This window comes from Lissotriton vulgaris, chromosome 2_1 (genome assembly GCF_964263255.1).
Source record: "Lissotriton vulgaris chromosome 2_1, aLisVul1.2, whole genome shotgun sequence".
In the NCBI taxonomy this organism is placed as follows: domain Eukaryota; kingdom Metazoa; phylum Chordata; class Amphibia; order Caudata; family Salamandridae; genus Lissotriton; species Lissotriton vulgaris.
In genome coordinates, this window is record NC_141687.1 from 1,451,332,016 (window position 1) to 1,451,355,520 (window position 23,505).

At 42.3% G+C, this 23,505-nt stretch overlaps 1 protein-coding gene across 1 annotated transcript in view; it reads left to right on the forward strand.

Moving 5' to 3' along the window:
* Positions 1 to 23,505, forward strand: part of TMEM163 (transmembrane protein 163) — a 1,005,122-nt gene that overhangs the window by 843,746 nt on the left and 137,871 nt on the right. The window contains exon 6 of the mRNA XM_086958858.1: positions 17,055 to 17,166. Coding sequence (XP_086814984.1) covers positions 17,055 to 17,166 — 112 coding nt within the window. The remainder of the gene's footprint in view (positions 1 to 17,054; positions 17,167 to 23,505) is intronic.

Below are 23,505 nucleotides of genomic sequence, written 5' to 3' on the forward strand. Positions count from 1 at the left end.
GTTATAAGAAGAGAGCACTAGGAGTAACTCTCTGAGTTTCTTCTTGGTAAGGTGGCGGATTTTTCATAAACAAATCATCTAATAAGTCATCCTCCGAATCACCACTAGTCTTTAAATTTCTCGTTTTCCTGCACCTTTATTTCCTGATGGTTCTTCTGTGGCAAAAACAGGATATAATCCTTCTACCAACATAGATTGTCTCCACCTTTTCATTTGCTTATCTTTTGTCTCTTTTGGAAATTTAGGGTAAAACTTACTCCAATTTCTATCACTTCTGGACCTGTCCCGCTCAAATGCCTCTGTCTCCCACTCCGCTAGAGCTTCATATTGCGTTAATCTTGGTCTAGGGTCTAACTTGTTCATACGATTTCTTAAGTTATATAAAATTCTACCATTAAAGGTACCATGTCCTGGAAATGCCAAAATACCATCTTCTTCAGTGTACTTGATCCAGTTCTCTACCCACACAAATGTTTGATAGCCCCTTTCTACCATCAAGTATGATGCGGGCGTATTAGGTGGTCGAATAATAATCCCTTCTCTAGTTTTAATAACTTTGTTCTTTTTAAAATAATTCTTTATTCTGCTGAAAAGGGACATATTTCTCTTTTCTCCGTACATGATATAGGGTCTTCCTCTAATTTGTTGTTCTCTCTCAAATTTTAAATATTTTCTATCAGGACAGTTTCCTTTAAATGCTGGATCTAAATGCCACACATATCGCTATTTAATTTTGTACACATTGTCAATAAATTCAGTTTGTTTATTCTGCAGAAATATTTCTCCAATACCAGCGCGTCTCTTATTTTAAATGCCCAATGAGGTATAGACTTACAAGCAGCGTTAACCAATAATTGCGTGGCTTTTCTGTGATATGAATCTCACTCTCTGCACTCACCCCTCCTTTTCAATTTTCTCACGGCTATACACTCGCTGTTTCTACCAATCCCAGCACGGCTCTCTATGACGTCAGTGCAGCACCCGCGACTGACTCCCTCCTTCGTAAGGTAATACGACAATTCAATTTCTTACAAATTCAATTATACATTTCATTATTTTGACAACATGTAAACATTCGCTACTGTGGCTAATTAACTAAAAAGAAAAGACAATTGCTTTCACAACGAGTAAACCTAATTCCGCCTACTCTTCATACACTGCGAGTAAAAACAACCTTCCATTAACTCTTCACTTGAGGAAAAGAACCTGCTACTCCTTCAGAATTACCCTTTCTAGGTTATATAAGACTAAAGCTTCACCAGCGAACTCCTTGCTACCAATCACTCTCACTATTATACTTAGAAAATATAAACCCTAACTAGTGCTTCAAGTTTTACCTAACTTTACGCACCTATTCCTCAAGGCAAGTAACCTCACAACAGTATGGCTTCTTTTTACCAACTGTTTTATTTATCCCGGGATATTCCAGGCAACATTTAACAACACAAAAACTGTTTTGTTTAGCACATAAAATCAATAAACAATCAATAATCAATATTTTAACAATCAATGATAACTAACTACCTATTTTTAACTAATCCATAACCATACTACTGCTACCAAGAAAAGTATACTGATAGAGCGTGCAGGGAACAACTAGCTCAATCTACCATACTCACCTTGGGCCCATATAACATTCACACTTGAACTAGTAGTCCTGCCTAACCAAATACTAATTTAGTCGCCTTATCAGTTTGCCCAGAGGTCCGTTTAGGATTTATACCTGTAAAGCATGACGTACCAATCCTCGTCACCTTACTATAAGTCCTGTGAATCAGAGGGCGTTTGCATAAACAGGCAATATTTAAACACATTTACTTTTCTTATAATAATCACAGACTCGGGGAAAGTTTAAAAACCTTTATCTATGATAGATTTTCTGAGTCAAATGAAACGGGCCACAATCTCGTGGCCATGAATTTTACAAGCAAGAATATAACCTGCAGGACATAAAGTTTGTAAGAAATCGCAGTAACCCCTTTAGACATTGGTACTTGGGAAGGGTGAGAAAGGGAAATAGCACATGGACATACCACATAGATTATATTTACCTAGAATGGCGCAATGACCAATCCTGGCCAAAGAGAGGTGCAGATCAGAACAGGTGACCTCCGCTAAGTGCAACGCCAGCATCACACCCCTCTCTCTAGGAAAGCCAATTAATACCCCGATTGGGTAATCGATTCTTCTGTCAGAGTGCTCCTACAGCACCTCCGCTCTCGATCGCCTATTGATTGCGTTGGGTCAGTGACAATTCAGCTATTTGGACAAGTCGGACAATTTCTCTATCTGAGCCTGCCTTAGTTATACCATTTTGAGGGCAATGTACCACCCCTAAATGTTGCAAATCTATGTGTTCCCCTTCAGTGATTGGTTGGAAAGATGAGGAGAGGTCATCACACCATACTAAGATGATGTAATTTCAATTTGAATCATATTGATTGAATCCCCACCCACAATTTACTTTCCCATTACTTAATTCCGCCCAACAATATTGGTACCCTTTTTGAATACATTGTATTTGGTAGCTTCCTTTCTAGAAGTCAGATGAGCGGGTTCCCAGGAACATTGTGGGTAAGAAGGGTGTTGGCAGATATTCAATGCCAATGCTTCAGCAAATTCAGAGTCAGAGTGCGCGTGGACAGAATCTTCCAAGATGAAAGATGTGTCAGTGGTCAGGCCCAAAGTACGAGCTAGGAACAAAATCAAAAAGAAACATTTTAGAATACAGAAATAAATGAATGCACTGTATGCCACTTATCTCTACTCTATTCCCATTACTTTATAATTAAGCAGAACAAACAAGTTTAGTACAAACTGCAGCATAAGCATTGGCATGTGAGATTTAAAGCAGCCATTTCTGGCACTAGTGCGCAGAAGCAAACATTTCCCACCAAGCAGAGAGGTGCGTCATGCCACGTAGACGTGACAGACGCATGCGCAGAAGGTTTCCCGCGTTTTCGGTGGCAATTATAATGCATTAGAGTTATTGTTAGTAACAGCACATATGCAAGCTTCCCCTAGATGCTAGAAATGTTGAGTAATGCAAATATTAGTAAACAAAACATGTTGGCTAATATATTACAAGATATTTAGAGAGGGATAAATACAAGCAAGTTTCGGAAGATGTGAAACCTTGCTCCATCACAAAAGTGCTCATAAATGATGCCCATTGTGTCTAAAATCTAAGATACGGATTGGATGAAGTACATGAATTTACAAACATTCGTAAAATGCATTATTTGTAATCGCTAAACAAATTTAATTCAATAATATATCCACTTTCAAACCAATAAGAACAATAGCTCGCATATGGGTTTGTGTTTCATGCAATAGAGAGCAACTAGATAGCGGTCATAGGTAAATTTAGTGCATGTGATCAGTGGCTATTAATTCACACTCCACAACATTAGAAATTTACACATGCCCACTTATCTAAATGGATGGTCATTTGGAATCATCCATGCACAACTGCATTATTACTTGATATCAACGGAGGTATGTAGATATTAAGGAATGTCAGTATGAGGCAAGAACCCGTATGACCCCTCATTTAACTTTATGAGGAGATGGGCCAGAAAGTCTAATACAAATGACTCTAGTTGCTCAGAAACAAGTCCATCTATTTCCGGACCCTCTTTCACACAGTAGCCTGTTCCTTAAGAATACATAGCAGGAAGGTGAGGTTAATGATGTCCCAGATGGCTGAGAAGTCCAGGAGGCTCTGAGCCACTTGCGACCCTTCTCCAAGGGTGACGAGAAGTTCTTTTGTGATGTTTGTCAATGCTGATTCTGTGCTCAAGAAGGTCTAAATCAACATTCATGATCATTCAGTATGACCTACAAGCTTAACCTAATCTTACCTAATTTTGTTGCAGTGAAATTCTCTTTCCAGGATTTTGCTTAGGAATCGCAGATTTGAGATTGGGCAGTAGCTGGGTAGCACTCCTTGGTCTGGGTCTTCTTAATGTGCGTTGGGTGATGATTGCGTGTTTCGAAGAATTAGGAGCAACAAAAATTATAATGGAGTTTGGGTGAGCCTTAGAGCCCCATGACCTATAGAATTTTAACAAGACCTACTTAGTGCATGGGCCTCAGTAGGTTTGAAATACAAGTGCTGAACTTAGCATGCATTAGTGATAATTTGGGACGTTACCAGAGGTTCATCGAGAGATTGATTTTAGCATAATTTCTCACTGTAGTGCTCCATCTCAGCATCTCATTCATTTTGGAGCAAAGTCCAGTAAAATATCAGAGTCTACTAGAAACCTTGCAGGAACCTTAGGGCAGTGTTGAGGAAGATGCCCTGGTGTATTGTCATATAGTTACTGCTTTTCTATATATTGTGTTAAGTTAGCATGAGTTTATTAAAGGTTTAAACAACATATTTTCCTTCGGCTTCAGTTTGCACACGACACATAATTGTTATTGTAGCTTTCAACCTAGACGAAAGATGTGATTTATTTAAGAAGAAAATGTTATTGCTCTGATATCAGTTGTGCTTGGTACACTTGGTACACTGTCTGCACACTGAGAACTGCACCCTCTAAGAATAACCTAACACAAGGTTGCTGGAAGGCCTGATCCTCGCACCACATTAGACATAACACAAATAATGTTGCTTCCAACATTGGGATCTAAGCGGGTTTAAGATAGAGTTACCGAGAATGCAAAAACACACTTGATGGTGCTTCGCATGCAGAGAGCTGGTACCTGATGATGTGATCTTCGCCTACTGACATTTAGAGGTATGGGCCAGCCCTGCTAAAACCCAAATGAGACCTTCTTAGATATAATATAATATGCTAAATAGGGTGCGCGAAATATAGGTGATATAGATTTCTATTGATTTTTGCATTATAATATGCTATCACCGGTCGCTTACTATGGATTAGTGACTATGCTGATAACTCTGATTTTTATAATATGTATGCTGGTATTATATAAGATACTGTGTTTGAGAACCTTGCATTGAAAAATAAATATTTCAAACTTGCACGCGTGTTCTTTTACTCCCCGTTGTGGTTTGGAATGATTATAGAACGAAAGAGTGTTCATGTGTTCCACGATACCTGAGGTAACCCAAGTTCATGTTCTGGTTTGTCTAAGTCATTGGGAGTTTGTTATGACCAATGAGACACTGTAGCTAGTTCGGTAAGGGGATTTTGGATACTAAGGTGAGTTTTGGATCACCGCAGTTCGAGGTCTCTGTGCACAGTTCTGTGGGAGAACGGAAACCCTGCTACATGGCGCCCATACGTTGTTGGCCTTATATCATGACTCTTGAGTAGTATATCATTCAAACCTTAACCCCTTCATTCCCGTTTCCGGAAAACGGTGGTGTCGGCAAAACCTACCTATTTTTGAAATAGGTCTTTTCAAGCTTGAATCTATCTAAAACGGTTTCCTTGAATTACTACCCAGTTGTGCTACAAAGTAATCTTTGTTTTTTCACGTTCCTGTGCAGTCATGGCACAAGCCGTGGACATCCCGCAGCATAGTCGCATTGCGGTGCGTGATCATTTGCGGACTTATGATGTACCTTTGGAAGGCTTGGCTGTGGTTCTGGTGGTGAGTGCGGAACATGCTTACCCGTACGAACTGTTTTATTCGTGGGTGACATTTCCGGCAGTGGACGCAAATTCTGGTGTGTTCCACTCGTACACTGCCTCACCTGTACCTGCTGAATATGCTCTGTACAGAGCACAGGAAGTACCTATTGATGTTTGTCAGCATGGAGTTTGGTTTGGTGGTGCCCTACCCCACTCTTTAACCGCTCCGAGGTTAGGTCCTTTGTCCTTTCCAGGCACAAATTGGCCCACTTTGGCTGGATTTACTCCTCACCCTAATCACGCCACTTGTAACTTAGCTGACCTTAGGCGACTTCATGTAGTCGCCATTGCCGTGATTAGAGCCCTGGTGCATTACACGAGTCGTAATGTTCACGGGGGTGCCCCCAGAGGTGCAGCCCTTCCGGCAGGGCAGGCTGGTTTGAAAATCAGTCCTGTCATGGTGAATTCCGTTATGGGCAAGAAGCCCCTAGATAAGGATGATTTTCCTTTTTGGCTTGCCGAGAAATTTGACCAGCTGGAGGCGGTGTTTCCTAATACGACTCCTGGTGAAAAACACCGGATTCTTACGCTTAGTTTGCCGAAAGATTTGGCACCTGAACTTGTTGACTATGAGGCCTGGGGTAAGACTTTTGCGGCTGTCTATTTGAGGTGCTTTGGCTCCCCGTCTGTATCCAATCTGTCTACGGTCCTTAAACGTGTTCAAGATGATCACGGGCCGGAATCGGCTGTTGAGTTGGGTTTGCGCCTATGTGGCTCCTTCGATGTGGTTTGCGATCTGATCCTTGCGAATGTCAAGGGGGATGCAGTGAACTTTCAGGTGGCTAACGCTTTGGCACTGGTTCCCAATGCCGAGAAACCCCGACAGTTAGCAAGGATAATTGTGGCGGCTTATAAAACCGTGGGTCGCAATAGTAAGGGTAATAAGCCTTTTTCTACTAAGGAGAAGAAGCAGCCCAAGGGACAGGCTTCGGAAACTGACGTTCAACCCAAGTCCAAGAAACAAAATTGGCCAAAAAAACAGAATCAGGGTAAGCAACAGCAACAACAACAAACACAGGTTTCACGCCCTGCGTCTCCGTTGCCTGCGCAGTCGGAACGAGTTTATGATTTGCGCGACTCATCGGCTCCATCAACCAGTGGTGGAGGGGGCGGCAGAGGATTGGGTGGCCAGCAAGGATGTGGTCAGCCCCGCCCGCGCAATGGTGCAGACAAGCAGGAGGGCTCTACGCCTCAGAGACCGCAGTTTGCTAAGAAGAAAGTCGCAGCCTTAACGGCGCATCGATATGCCCACGATTGTGAGAACACGGCTTCGGAATCTGACTTGGGCTCTGACCTTGCTGGAGAGCGCGGCGGAGATTACCATAGTGAGAGAGGCCATCCGTCCACTACTGAAGGTGACAGCGACTGACTCATATGTTGTGATTGAAACAGCTGATACAAGAGTTGCTCCCCCTGATAGACTTTTTGAAATTGTCCTGTTAATTGAAGGTGACATACAGCGTACCATTAAAGGGGTATTTTGGGAAAATCTTTCGTCTACGTATGACATTTTGCTTTCGGAGGCTGACTGGCCCCACCTTTTGTGCTTGCAGCTCTGAGAGGGGAGGAGGTAATCCTTCCCAGTTTCGCGAACACTGTTTCGAGAGTGGAAGCGCTGCACTTTGCAGAAGAGTGGGCTCTGGCACTTGCACCGGCTGTGTACCGCAATCAGTGTGGCTGGGATGAATTGTCCCCAAACCACGAGATTCCTTTACGGTCTCAGCCGCAGCCTCAACCTCAATATCCCATATGACGTGAAGCCAAAGCTTCAGTCGCAGCGATCCTTGAACAATTGGAATATCAAGGTGTAATTGAAACGTGTGTGTCACCGATGAATAACCCTTCTTTTTACTGTAAACAAGCTGGACGGCTCTTACCGTTTGGTTTTGGATTACCGGCATTTAAACTCGCATTGCCGTAACTGTGCAGTACAGAATACTCACGGCTCTGCCCTTGTAAATAGTCTTGTGCGTAAGCGGTTCAAAACCACGCTTAACATTTCCAATGGTTTTTATGCCCATTCATTGGACAGTCTAAGTTCCCAATGGACTTCTTTCACATGCGGCGGTGTCCAAAAAATGTTTCGGCGTCTCCCAATGGGCTATAAGAATAGTCCTGGAGTATTTTCCGCCCGCATTGTCTCTCTGTTGGAGAGGGTCGACCCAGATGCTTGTTCCTATGTGGATGATATCAATTTCACAGACGAAGAACTTTGGGAGCATCTGTGTCGAGTGAACAGTATTATTTGTAACTTCGCAGACATGGGTTACAAGTTTAATTTTGCAAAATCGTACATTGCAGAGTACACAGTGTTGTTTCTAGGCTATGAACTAACAAATGAAGGAAAAGGCTTAGCTCCTCACTTCCTGGAGAAATGCGCACAGTTGCGTTCTCCGACAACACTGAAAAAATTACAATCTTTACTGGGCTTTTTGAATTTCGGAAGAACATTCATTCCGGAATATGCCCAGCGTATCAAGCCTTTGTATGCTTTGATACAACCATATTTTTCCAAATCATGCTGGCTGCCTGAGCATTCAGCTATTCTGCAGTCTTTGCAGGCTGATTTGCTCGCTTCTGAATACTTACAGACTCGTGATAACCAGACCAACCTGGTGATAAGAATTGTCCCAGGGACGGTAGGTTTCACGTACCTAACTTTTAATGAAGGAGATACAGTACCTATGGCTTACAAGTCACACTTGTACACTTCGGCTAAAATGCGCTTTTCCACTGTGGAGAAAGTTTTGACGGCTGTGCAGATGGCAATTCTTAAGGAACGTGCCCTGTCACAGGGAAAACGCATGTTGGTTGTAACCCCGTGTCCTGCCTTGGAGGCAGTTACGAAAGCCAGTGTACCAAATTCTAAAGCTTTGCACCCTCGGTGGATTCAATGGGCTGCATCCTTGTCATCCCAGGATGTCATGTTTATTTTTGACGCCACTTTACGGTCGCAGGAGTACTTACAGTATGAATTTGTTCATCCTGCTCCTTTAGCAATGCGGCCGTTGGAGGATTTCCATTGCATCATTTACACTGATGGTTCGGCGCAGGTTGCGCATGGCTCTAAATATACCTACGTTTCCGCTTGCGCCATTGTGGTCGGTGCCATGGTGAAAGTCCAGTGTTGTGCACACGCAGACGCTTGGAGACTGCACCGCACAATTAGCAGAGCTTTGTGCTCTGATGCTTGCATTAGAGTACGCTGATCCTTGTGTGACGACTTTGATCGTAAGTGACTCTTACTACTGTGTCCAGTCTTACAATGAAAACTTGTTCTTTTGGATTCAGAATGAATTTCGTGATTCCAAAGGTAGTACAATAAAACATAAAATGATCTGGGTCCGAGTGGCGGAACTCAAAGAAAAGTTGCCACTCGTGTTTGTGATTCATACTCTTGGCCATCAGCGCGTGGGAGTCCACGCTGTAGGTAATTCGCTTGCTGATGAAGCAGCGAAGTCAGCAGTATCTAAATACTTAGTTGCAGCAGTCACGAGGTCCAAAAGTAAGATAGATGATGACATCTTGGCGGCTGTTGCTGCCACTGAGAGGGGAGGTAAATATCCTTCGGGTTCCCTTCGAAGTTAACATACCACTTAAGTCCCGATAAGGTTCCTTAAGTGAAAATTCCTGAAGTTGGCGAACGTTTGATTCCCAACTCGGATCGCAGAGCTTCTTTGATTACAGCGGCTCATGAAGGTGTGGCGTCTGCGCATGCGGGCGTCTCGGCCACTGAAACTCAGCTACAACAGAGGTTCTGGTGGCGGGGACTGTACAAACAGACGCGCGATTATGTCCTTCAATGTGACATTTGCCAGCAGAGTAAACCTTCAACTGCTGCACGTCCACCTCAGACACAGTTGTACATTTCTAATAAACAACTGGGGTGCGTTTATTTAGATCACTGCGGTCCTTTTTCTTCTTATACTGCATATAAGTACATCTTAGTAGCAGTTGATTCATGCACACGCTTTGTGTGGGTTTGGCCTCATCGGAGCGCTGATTCACGAACTGTCATTAAGGATTTGCGAGTCTTTGTAGGGATTTTTGCCTGTGGTACCTTCCATTCGGATCAGGGTCCGGCTTTCGCCTCTAAGGCGTATAAGGATGCTATGGTTTCGTTGGGGGTCCAAGTCAAGTTTTCGTCTCTGTACAGACCCGAGGGAAACAGTGTAGTGGAACAAATGAACCGTGACTTAAAGCAATCTTTGACAGCTCGAGTTATAGGCACTGGTAGAAACTGTTTAGCCCACCTCAATGGCATGCAGCGTGCGCTTAATAATCTCCCAAAAGGTCTCTGGGTGGGCGGACCCCATACGAAATGCTCTTTGGTATCAAGATGTACGTCCCTGACCTCGACGGTCTAGACTGCAAGGCCCAGGCCACGGCCTTTGACGTAGATGAACATTGCAATGTTTTACAGGATCTACAAAGACCAGAGACAGTCTAGCAAAGGAACATTTGCCCTCCACATCGGATGATGCGTTGCAGATCCCGGTAGTTGGCTGGCTACCCCAAGTTGGAGAACTGGTTCGTGAGAAGATCGATAACAAGAAAGAGTTTGGTCCCTCATATTGTGCATCGGTTCGAGTTCTTGGAGTGAAGGGCACGAGAACAGTCATATTACCACCACTTCCAGGTCGTCTGGAAAACAGATTTATCTCTATTGACAATGTCAAGACACACAGGGTGGCCGATTCTTCATAGCATGACACCGGCTGTATCCTGTCCTTCCATAGTGAGGCATTCTGTGCTGGCTATTACTTCTGGTGCAGAACGGAGGTGTCCCTCGAGATGACTGCTATATCCAGTCCTTTATTAAATACTATTCCTGTTACTAAAATTGATGAGCTGAACCTATCCTGCTGATTTATCTATGCCAGATTTGCAGACTCGTTTGGCCGACCAGTCCAGATTCTCTTTTGACTCTGTTTCTGAACTTTCAAAGAAACCCTCAACTTTTGCAAAATATGCACTCTATTTAAAAAACATTTTTTAATTCCCCCTTGGACATACATTTGGTTGATTCTATTTTCATTTTACCTTTTTATGTCAATTGGTTTTGTGTTTTATTTTTTCCGCCTGATCGATGGCCACTATGTTAAAGAAAGAACAGGAATTCGGTACCTTAATGGAACATTGGCCCCTCTTTCCTCTTCACATTCAGCACACAGACTGAAACGAGACTTGAATACAGTCAACATTACTGCTTGGCCTGTCCTTGATGGGATTGTGTGGGATGCGGTTAGATTTCAAATACATGGGCCCACTGAAGTGATTAATGTTCCGAATGTGCTTAGAGTAAACATGGGGGATGTGATTAAACAAAGTATACGTTCTGATGATTGGGATATTCAGGCCGTAAGCTTTATTCTCTGATTTGAAATATTATGCAGCTTTTGATGCTGAGGATTTATATTTAGATTCTGTTAATTATGGTGATTTGTTTTGCTTCCAACATTATGGTAATCATTTTCTGCATAAGACGAATTCCAGGAGGGTTGCTGTGAATTACACACAGTGGGAACACTGCCCAGCTCCATTAATAGGCAGCTCCAGTACATTTCTGAAAAAATACACTTATTTTACAGACTTTAATCAATCAAATCCTGAGTCATTTTATTTCAAAATGACACAAAAGCCCATGTCCAAAGTTAGACTTACCAATACAAAATTGCTGTATTTGAAGTCCTTTCTAGACAAATTAGCTGTAGATGGCTACGAATTCTGGAAAGGAATAATTGACCTTAAATCGGATAGGGGTACCAAAAATTGGCAGGTACAAGGCACTGAGGCTTTGCACTGTGCATGTCTCATCCCGAATCACATGTTGTTTCTAAATTCTACTATTTCACAAACAACATGCTTTGGATTGGCTACTTCTAAAAAATTAAATACACCAATTATCCCTGAATTGGAAGAATATTCAGGCTGGGGTAATTTTTCTGAATTGTCTATTCGTGAGTTACAGACTCTCTTACACAATTCATCCTTTATTGTATCCAGTTTGGATCCAAAGGGTTGGCTGATGTGGCAAAGAAGTGCTGATTCTTGCCAACGTCGTTTTCTGGGTTTGGCTGAAGGGTTCACACAAGTCAGGCCTGATCCCCGTTTTGAAACTGATTATACTGTCACCACTTACTCTGCGGGGAAATTGTGTCAGAATTGGTTACAACATTCCACTTTAGCTGCAGTTAAACTACATCTGTCTCAGTTGACGGATAATGTGGATTTAAATGATTTTATAAAAGGCCCGGCTAAGGGTAGGTCTAAACGGTGGATTTATGCAGTTTACAATGAAATTTGGAAATTTTCGCAAATTGAGGCTGCTAAGCGCCTAAGGGCGATTGACCAAGCAAATGTGGAAAAAGTGTTTGCAGTTGTCGATAACAGTATTAACATGCTTTCTTCCCGAATTTACACGTTGAACAATATTGTCTCTTCTGTAGTTGACATTGTGAATGATGAAGTGTCTGTATTGTACCATGGACAAAATCAATTGCGTTCTGTGATGCAGTTTGCATGGACACTACAGACTCTTAAGGCGGGTCGCGTGCCCTGGAGTTACATGAACGTGTCATCCCTATTTGCCCCATTTAATTTGACTGACAAGCAGCGCATGCTTTCCATGCGAGATGCATCATTTTCTATGTTACACATTGAAAAGTTGGAATCTTTGCCCTTTTCTGTAGTGAGGCAGCTGCTGCTACATGGCTTATCCATGGTGTTATTACGTTACCATTTGCTTTATACAAATTTACTAATTGTATGCGATATATTGCAATAGGGAGATATGAACCACTAGGCAGTGCTTTCCTACATGAGGCATGGTCTTTACCATACACGTACAGATGCCTGAAGGATGGAAAGGAAGTGAATCTGAATGGTGAAGAATGCACACAGTCGCCTGACCGTTCACTGATATGCAGACACATCCAGTTGCATGGTTCTTGTAATCAGGACCGGCCTAATTTAGCCTGTGTTTTAAAAGGCACACCAGTTCCTGCAATAGTTCCCACATTCACTTTATTGACAAACCGTAGCTATTTACTTTTGAATAACGAGGAGTGTTGTGGGTTAATGGTCGGTATCGCCTATGTGGTTACTGTATCAGAACATGTGGTGTGTTGCTAGAACGTGTTATATCCACCCACGCATGGGAATTCAGATGTTTCCATCTGGCCGCACATCCCAACCTTGAAAGCGGAGTTCAATGGTATGAGCAGAATAAGGGCTCTTTTGTCTCAAAGGGAAGTGGCCCTGAGCTCGGCCCGTGAAACTTATGTCCTTCACATAGCTAACACACGCACAGAGGTGCAGGCACTTTTAAATACTGAATTGCTGTTTCATTTCTGCGAATTAGTTCATCAAATCTTTAATGCCTCCTCCACGTCTGGCTTAGCTCATTTTTTAAAATTGGTTAGCAGTGGTCTTGTGACAACCTTTGAAAAGATTTTTGGTGTTATCCCCGCTTTCTTCCATTCAATATTTTCGAGTTTGTTTGGCGGATTCCCTGTTTTGCTGGTGTTAGCTGCAGGCGTTTTGATATTATTCTGCTTCCTAAAACATGGATGCCCATCCTGCGCAAGAAGCCGCTCAGCCCCTTCTGACACTGTTTCACAACCGGATGCTTGATTACTATGGCACCCTGCCGCTTGCAACTTTAAGCACGGCATTTGGATTATCGTTTCGATTTTCCTATTTCACATGTGTCCAGCCTGTGTTTCATTGCCTGAGCTGCGATTTTGACTGGGCCATTCATTTGTGTCTCTGCTTGCCGTTATCTCCTGAAGTCGATTTTAATCACCATATGGGCCCCGTAGTTGCTCACGAGTTGGTTTGTTCTGGCGAAAGGATTATGGCCTTGGCAGCGATGCATGGACTAATGGGTCAGTGGGACATCCCCGCAGCGGCGCATGAGTTTCTGGCACATAGCGTTCTTCAGAACCCACTGAGTTGTCCTCTGATGTTGCTAGAGGGTCCGGTGCTGGAGGAGCACGTATGTTCTTTCCCATCGCTTAATTGGATGGCTGAACTGTTTTCGGATGATGACAGTGATTTCATGTTGGAAGCTGTGGCTACCTATTTTGCATATTCTATCCACCCATGAGTGGCTTTGGAGACTTTCACTATACTGGCACGTGACTTTTTAGTAATTCTGAATGGTGCCTTTTCTCTTAAACATTCGACTTTTATATGTTCTAGGCCTATGATTTTATATTTGACCTCAAGTTCAAGACTTTTATTACTTTTTTGTTTGGCCACTATAGGCATTCATACATATTTTGTATTGTTAATTTTTATATACATCTACAAACATTTAGTTTGGCTCAATATTGTTGAACTCTGCTTTCATGTTATGCCTTTATTATAATATTGGCTTGTTCTTTTTTTGACCGTCCTCGGATCATTGGGGGGGTGTCATATAGTTACTGCTTTTCTATATATTGTGTTAAGTTAGCATGAGTTTATTAAAGGTTTAAACAACATATTTTCCTTCGGCTTCAGTTTGCAAACAACACATAATTGTTATTGTAGCTTTCAACCTAGACGAAAGATGTGATTTATTTGAGAATAAAATGTTATTGCTCTGATATCAGTTGTGCTTGGCACACTTGGTACACTGTCTGCACACTGAGAACTGCACCCTCTAAGAATAACCTAACACAAGGTTGCTGGAAGGCCTGATCCTCGCACCACATTAGACATAACACAAATAATGTTGCTGCCAACATTGGGCTCTAAGCGGGTTTAAGATAGAGTTACCGAGAATGCAAAAACACACTTGATGGTGCTTCGCATGCAGAGAGCTGGTAGCTGATGATGTGATCTTCTCCTACTGACATTTAGAGGTATGGGCCCGCCCTGCTAAAACCCAAATGAGACCTTCTTAGATAAAATATAATATGCTAAATAGGGTGCGCGAAATATAGGTGATACAGATTTCTATTGATTTTTGCATTATAATATGCTATCACCGTTCGCTTACTATGGATTAGTGACTATGCTGATAACTCTGATTTTTATAATATGTATGCTGGTATTATATATGATACTGCGTTTGAGAACCTTGCATTGAAAAATAAATATTTCAAACTTGCACGTGTGTTCTTTTACTCCCCGTTGTGGTTTGAAATGATTATAGAACGAAAGAGTGTTCATGTGTTCCACGATACCTGAGGTAACCCAAGTTCATGTTCTGGTTTGTCTAAGTCATTGGCAGTTTGTTATGACCAATGAGACACTGTAGCTAGTTCGGTAAGGGGATTTTGGATACTAAGATGAGTTTTGGGTCACCCTAATTTACCGCGGTTCTAGGTCTCTGTGCACAGTTCTGTGGGAGAACGGAAACCCTGCTACAGTATGAGCATATTGATCATCTATGGTACGGCTGTACATTTTTTAAACTTGTTTTAACCTGTCTGATATGAAAATTCCACAGGCTGTGGACTGATCCATTAATTTTCAAACCCTACCATGGCTATCAAGGGAACAGGTTGAGATTACAAATACAGGATAGTCCTGCTTAATGTACCACCTCCATAGGGTCCATGTTTTACCTTTAACTGATCCAAAAACACAACTTCACTTTCCACCCTAAAAAGAGGAGTATTAGATTTAGGCAGCAGCTGCTCACTGCAAACAGGCTAGCAAACACAGTGTGTGGCATTTAGAACCAAGTTTTCGATGGTAGTGTTTGAAAACAGTAGGGTTTTGATGAGCTAGTTGCTACGTCACAGCACAAGCACCCTTCCTCACTATGAGGATAAGCAGCAAGCCACATAGGTGAATGCCATGGCTACTTTCTCCTGGTCACTATTCACTCCTGTATTCCACCATCTCTATAAGTTAATTTTACCTATCGCCAAATGACAGATCAGCTTGCACTGCAAATTCAATGGCCTGTGGTCTTTTGCCATTGATTTGTTTAAATGTTTGCTCCAAAAATGATCGCGTCTGATTGCCCTTCTTGCTAATGTCCTTTAGTTTTTATTTGCTTTTCCTCATTTTTCATGGTTTTCTTGCACTTCAAATTCAATGGAGCAGTGGTATCCTGCCAGCATGTTAAAAAAAAAATGTAAATATATTTTCCCAATTAGATATCTCACCTGTTTGCCTTTTTCTCTATTGTCCTTTATCTTTGGCTCTCGAGTCCTCATTTTTCGTGCTGTTCTAAATATTGACTTTTTTTACTAAGCATCACTAGTCTGATTCGTAACTCCTCTTACTTTGCATCTCTTTTCTCGTGATCTTCTTCAGTACTTTACTTAAAATGGACTCTTTCATCATCATTCTCAGTGCTACTTTCAGTTTTCATCATCTTTTCTGTTTGTAAACTGAAAATGTCACTGGTCCTGTACCAGTTATTTAGGACCTGATTTAGATTTTGTCGGACACGTTACTTTGAGCCAAATGTATTAAAAAAAAAATCATTTGCAAACGGTGCGATTCGGTAAAACCGGCCATTTGGAATACAAAATAGCCTTTCATGATGTATGAAAGTCTTTGTAGTTGCAATTTTAGGTAATCGCAAAAATTGTTATTACTTAAAATTGTGAATACAAATAGGGAATCGCAAATTGCGATTCCCATGCACATGTATGAAGCATTTTTCGAATGCAAACTGCATTTAAGAAAATGCAAATACTATTGACTTCAAGTCAATGGTAACCATTTGCAAACTTTGAAAAATGCATTAAAAAACTGCGTTCTTCAAAGTGCCATGCAGCACACACATGCACGCTGTAGAAGGGGCCTTGGCTTTGCATCAGCTAATTTGCAATTACCAATTATGTAATCACAAATTTGCTAATGCAAAACTATTCACACCTATGGGCCTTTTGGCCCATAGAAACGCATGGAGTAATATTACCTACTAGAGAGTCGCTATTTACTGTATCACTATTAGGTATTATTAAAAAAATCGCAAAATCTTTGGGGATTCTTTACATACATAGCATTTTGCGATTACCAAATAGGGATTTGGTAAAAAGCGATATATGTTAATCGCAAAATGCTTATTTGAAACACGCGCCCTTTGTCACAAAACGTGATGGCTATTCAGTATGCCCTCTTACAAGTGCCATGCAATATAATATCCTTGTATTAAAAAGAACCGAGATATGCGTCATGTTCGTGGCGGAGTAATCTGCCCTCCAAACTCCTGGCAAGTATTTAATTATCTAAAAATGTGTCCGGTACTGTATCTAAAAAAAAAATATATATATAATGTCATCATCGTAATAGGCCATAATGACTTAAGTGGGTCCCAGACCTTGTAAGCAAGGAGTTTTCAGAAAAACAGCAGCAAAACAATTTTGCCTTTGATCACCTTTTGTAATATTTTGAATTTTTCCTTATTGAAAAATATTTTTATGTTGATGCATAGACAAACATATTTCTAAACTTCAATATAATAACATCTAATATCGTCTTTTTCAGGATGACTTCCTATACAGCGTGTCCATTATAAGTGGAATCCTCTGCTCTATACTGGCGGTGGTAAAGTTCATGTTGGGGAGGGTACTTACAAGCAGAGCACTGATAACTGATGGTGAGTAATTTCTTAAAGATTTCCCCTCTGCCACAAATCAAGTCAGACACACATAAATTCGAGCGTTTAAACAAAAAGATGCAACATGATGAGCATTTATAGAAGAATATTTAGTTTGCCATCGACTAGCCTCAAACTCATTAAAAGATGTTGACATAGATATGGTTTTTGGTATTACTATTAATCAAGAATGATGTGATTTGCCAAATTTATGGGTCTAAATTGATCAATGGGTGATATACAGGCCAAAGTGATCGTGTGAGAAAATCTTCATTCTACAGGTAATGACTTTTAATAAGATTTTAAGCGATCGTAGTTTGAATCCTGTAGTTGGATGTACCATAATAAGCACACATGTTTGTGTTTGTTTCGTCAAAAAAGGATAAAAGATGCCCACGGAGTTCCTGAGTGGAAAATGGGAATACCTTTGACTATAGGTTAAATGCATCCATATGTGTCGCCCTTTCATTTTATGGCAGTGACTTTGCCAGTAAATGTCTCCCATCTTTATTATGAAGTACTAAAACCCCAAAGAGGTCTGTGTAACAAATTACAACGCACTTCTAGCAGCACCTCTACCAAGCAGATTAGAGCCATCTGGCCTCAGTGAAACGTGTGCACATCTTCAAAATAATAAAGGCCACCCACAGAGGGGACAGCAAGCAGACATGCTATTGAGGCTGTGAAGACTGGTCATTGTTGCTGACTCCTACCGAGGGCCGTATTACACAAGGCGCGACCCTTGGCACTTTGGTATTACAGAAGCGGCTGCATACGCTTGTGCGGCCCCTTTTGTAATACCGATAGCGCTGGTGTACATAGAGCGCCAGAGCTAATTTCAGAGGGCGTTCCCTCATGTGCATGGGGGCGTGGCCCCATGCAAATGAGGACATCCCTTTGCCCCTGTGCCTGCACTGTATTACAGACGTGGGTGCAGAGGAAAAGAAGCTCCCAGGAGGTGCACTGACAGTGCACCACCTCAAATGTGGCACACCGCCAGTGTGCCCCCTGATGGCAGCCATCTGGAGGGGGAAAGGGGGTCCACCTTGCAGGCGGGTGCGGTTACTGACTGCACCCGTCTGCAAGGGTATCTCCTACGCCTCCTAAAAGTGCATGCGGGTTGCCGCCTCCACTGTGAAAAATGGAGTGGCTGCTTCAAAGCTGCTCTGTATTTCCCTTGAATGTGCTGCCTCCAGGGCAGCCTGAGTTTGGAGCTGCCCTGAGGGCAGCTTATTAATTGTAATAGGGGACACTTTCCCTGTTTGAGCCCGTCGCATCTGTTTTAAGGTAAAGTGCATCCTATACACAATAGGGCCCCTAGTGTCACAGTCTCCCTCCAGATCATTACAATCATAGTTTACAGTCTTGTGCACTTGTGTGATAGCCCACTGTTGTTGTCTTGTTTGGGTTCCATGATAATTATTAGACCAAGTCACCAGCAATCCATGATTTGTAGGTGAAAACTTAAGGGTTGGAGATGGTGTTCATAATGGCTCAGAGTGATATGGTCACCTCACTGCTTCTGCTAAGTTTTGGTTTCCAAATGTGGAAGGATAGAGTGATATAAGTGACAATTATGGAACGTTCCCCTGGCAAACAAGAAAAAAAGAAGTTATCATGCAAGATTGATGAGCACAGGAAACTCAGCAAAGGGGCAAACTTCTATGTTAATTTCTCATTTTGAATTTACCAAGAACCATATGCTGGAGCACTCCACATAGAAATTTGCTGAGCCACTTAATAAATAATGCAAAGATGTATGCGTTTGGATTTTTATGTAATACTCATGGTCCTATTGACAAAGGTATTTAAAGCTGTAAATATGTATGTCTGGCCTAATATAACCCACAGTGTGGAGAAATCTACACTAGTAAATATAATGTATTATGGAGGGAAGAGGGCATTACAAAATACTCATTGCCTTGTAAGTTTGTGAATGCCCACAATCGTGAACTTTTGTGGTATTCGCAAACTCTGAATCGACCCTTTTGAACCGTGGACATGGTCAAGAACTTACTGCAATGGCTTCAGTAATTCCCCTTCCACAAGGAGATGAAAAAAGAGAGAAATTGATATTTGGACAGTGGACTATGCAGAGTTCTGCAAAGTGGGAGTATGAGCCACTAGACAATGTCAAATGAAATTGCCAGTTGCACACCTGGAAGCTTGCACTTTGCACAGAATTCCAGGAATTTTTCGGGAATGTTTGCAAATTAAAAAAAAAGAAAAAAGTATGTTCAGGGCAGAGATGTAAATCACCACCCATACTATACTTTAACCCCTTCACTGTGGCGGCTATTCCGCCGCAGTGCTAAGGGGGCGGGGCGGCCGTGCGGAGGCCGCATGCTGGTGACGGAACCGCTCCGTCACCAGCGTTGGTGGCGCTGTGCTTAGGACGGAGCGGTTCCATCATGGCCCGCCCCGCTCAATAGAACGCTCAGCGCAGGCGCGGAATTCGCGCCGCGCATGAGCAGCGAGCGGGCCATGACGGAACTGCTCCGTCATCAGCACAGCGCCACCGCAGCTGATGACGGAGCGGTTCCGTCATCAGCAGACAAGGGGTTAACATGTATTTCATGATGGGCCTTCAGTTAGGTATATCCAAGGTCTATGACATCTATTACCACCCTATTGAGCTTTTGTACTAAAAGTCCATTCATTAAAAAGGTCTCAAATTACGCTATGAATGTCTGTAAATGGTTTACAGTTGCAATCCAGCAGGCGGACGCTAAACGGACTTGGTGGTCTTCCTGTTGGCAGGGGAGTGGAGGGCCGACAGGAAGACTGCCAATCTTGAAATAAGGCTCTTACTATTAATAAAAGAGGAATAATGGTGGGCAATGTAGCAAGATAACTCCCATTAAACTTTTCTTACCATGAAAAATGCATTTAAACATATTTTTTTAACACCTTCTGTATTCTTATATCTTTTTCTTTGATGTTTAGGGACTACCTAAAAACTGAATTATCATGACCGTGAGGAAGAAGGGTGTTGTCATACATTTCTAAGAAACCCTCACCCTTAATTCCTTTATTTGGAAATTATTATAAATGATGGCAGAGAAGTTTAGACTCTTTCATTAGAGAGAAGTAAGCATGCTCACCAATACCTCTGAATAAATTCAGTGTCTGAGGTGCAGTTTCTATGATGGCAGTAGCATGCAGGCTCTTGCGGTGGCAGAATCGCATATGGGACCGTGCTCGATAGACTGTCCGTCGAACATCGCAGCTGTGTGCAGATTGTAGTGGAGCGCGGTCACAGATCCATTGGATGTTTAATAACATTGAAAATTCAAGGGGTCTAGCTTCCTTTAGAGGATTTAAGAAGCTATTGGTGCAGACTTGATTCACAAAGAGAAACTTGCACTTTTGTGTAATTTATGATTGTTTGCTATTCACAAAGGGATTTACGAGTAGTATCTGGATGAGTTCGGAGTCTCTGCACATAAAAGATCCTATCTTTTTATGTGTGGAGACTAAACACTTGTAAAGATACTACTTTTAAATCCCTGTGTGAATAGCAAACAATTGTAAACTTACACAAAAGTGTAAGTTTACCTTTTAAGTTTACCTTTGTCAATTAGGCCCTGTGACTGTCCTTTCAGATGGATGTCCTCTATGTGTGGGTCTAGATGTAGCCGTCTCCATTGATACTCTTATCAATTATGCCATTGTAGATGTAATTAGGGTTGTTATCAATCCAGTCATTGAACATGTCCTGAGTGATGTAATATGTGAGGGTACAAGCAGTTCACGGTGAGGGTTTGAGTTATAGTTACTTTAGGGCATAAGTTATAGTTACTTGAGATAACTATAAGTGGTGAATTTCTTTTTTTAAACATTTTTTAATTTTTTTTTATTTAAGTCCTCATTTGACCACTAGCGAGTGCAAATTATCTCCTACAGCCCATTCTTGACCTGGGCGCCCCGGGCCAGAGTTCTTGCTTTTGCCTGGGGCCTGCCCGGCCTGCCTTTTTATACCAAGGCATGGTGTAATAGGACCTTTCGGGCTTTAGCCCAACCTCATTACTGTTCCCCATTTTATAAAAGGGTCCCAAACCGTGATATTTACATTATGAGACAATACTGATTCCAGTTGTGCGATTCTCAACGTTGCTCGAAGCCAATTTTCATAAAGTGGGGGGCTAGCCTCCTTCCAGATCTTACAAATTTTTCTTCGGGCAAGTAAAATAAATCAGACAAATAAAGCAACTTGTGTCTCCCTTAATCCACTAAAAAGGTCTGCATCGAGACCAAACATAACTCTAGCTATGTTCAGGCCTAATTTTTTTTAAAGATACTCTCCATAGCCTGCTCCACTCTACCCTAGAAGGGACCCACTACCGGACAGTCAAAAAAGATATGGATATCATCTGCCTCGGCAAGTCCACATCTTGGGCAAAGAGGAGGCGCACTTGCGAACTTCGCTACTTTTTTGGCGTGTAATATAGCCTATTTATAGTATAAAAGTGATTTTTTTTTTAGAGGCAGACCTGACATATTTATAAAGTACTTTAAGAGAAGTATCATATAAAATAACTGAAACTGCCTCGAGCCTAGAAGAGCTCAAGACACGATGTAGAGGGGGGGACTGTAATTCCTCTGCCTCCAGCATTTTCCTGTACCAGAGTCCAACTTCATTCTTCCTAGGCCCTGGAGGTAGGAGAGCACACTCGATTTCCCAGTTACCACTGATGTTCTCTTTCTCTGCGGAGAACCAAGAACAGAGTTGGATATATTTAAATCTGGAGAAGGAGTCCCCAATCTTGGATCTCAAAGCCTCCCACGGGAGGACCCCTTCTGATGTCACTAGGTCCGACCAAATTCTTATTCCTGCTCTCCTGATGGGAAGGGACAAAGTGTCCTTAAGGCATGGGGGCAGGCCCGAGGAATCCCAGATTGGGGCACAATCAGAATAGTATTTTATGCCCCACCTTCCTTTAACACTGTTCCATACAGAAAAAGCTAATTTTAACACCTTGAGGCGAACCTTTTTGTAAAACTTTGCTGCTCCAAATTTATACAAAAAGCCAGACCCGCCTCCCTCTTGATCGACCATTATGTTCAAAATCCTCCCCCAGTTAGAGTCATCAGGGCTTAAAAGAAGACTTCAGATGTTTTTCAGCTGGAAGGATAGAGCATACCAATATACATCAGGAAGAGCAAGTCCCCCTTTTAACAGTCTTCTTTTCAACTTTTTTCAAGATAGCCTAGAATGTTTATTAGCCCAAATAAAGCGGTCAATTTTTCCCTGGATATTCGCCAAAATTTTATCTGGAAAAATCAGGGGTATCGAGTTAAACAAGTAAGTTAACTTGGGCAGGATTACCATCGTGACCAAGTTAACTCGGCCATAGATTGTAAGGGGAAGGTTCTGCCATCTAGCGAAAAGCTGATTGATATCCTTGCCTACCTTCTTTGTATTAGTTTGGACTATACTGTTAAGATCTGATGTAATGATTATGCCCAGATATCTAAACCGGCTACTTCAAGGCCCTTCCCAATTATCAACCCCCAGCACATGATTTCAGTTTTCAAGTTGTTAATTTGGTATCCTGAGTGAAGGACAAAATCGGTCATTATCTCCTCAACTCTAGGGAACACCTCAGCGGGGTTGCTGGTATACACCAAAAGATCATCAGCATATAGAGCCAGTTTAGAACTATAATCCCCAACACTAAAAGGTGTAATTGGCTCGTCAATCCGCAATGCCTGTGCCAAAGGCTCAATATAGAGGTCAAACAGGAGGGGCGAGATGGGGCACCCCTGCCTGGTACCCCTCTTTATACTGAAGCTTGGTGTCAAAAGACCGTTCAATAGTATTACAGCGGAGGCGCCCTCATAACACACTCTCAGAGTTTGAATGAAGGTCCCACCAAGGCCCATAATATTGAGTACATTCCACAAGAATCCCCAGTTGACACGGTCGAAGGCCTTCGCCGCGTCGTATGCGGCAACCGCCAAGGGCTCCGACCGTGCCAACGCTAGATCTATACTGCCAATCAACTGCAGGGTCAGCTCATGAATGTACCTTCCAGGTACACACCCTTTTTGTTCCGGGCTAATGAGTTGTGGGGCCAATTTAGCCAATCTCCCTGCCAAAACACTGGTAAAGATTTCATAACCAGCGTTTAGCAGGGAGATGGGCCTATAAGAGTCTGCCTTGAGGGGGTCCTTCCCTGGCTTTAGAATGAGCACAATAATGGACTCCTTCCGCGATGCTGGCACTCTACCCTTCGAGGTATAGATAATAGTTGAATAACTCACACAGCCTCGGCACCAGACAATCTTGGAAAACTTTATACACTTCGCCTGGAAGGGCATCCGGTCCCGCTGCTT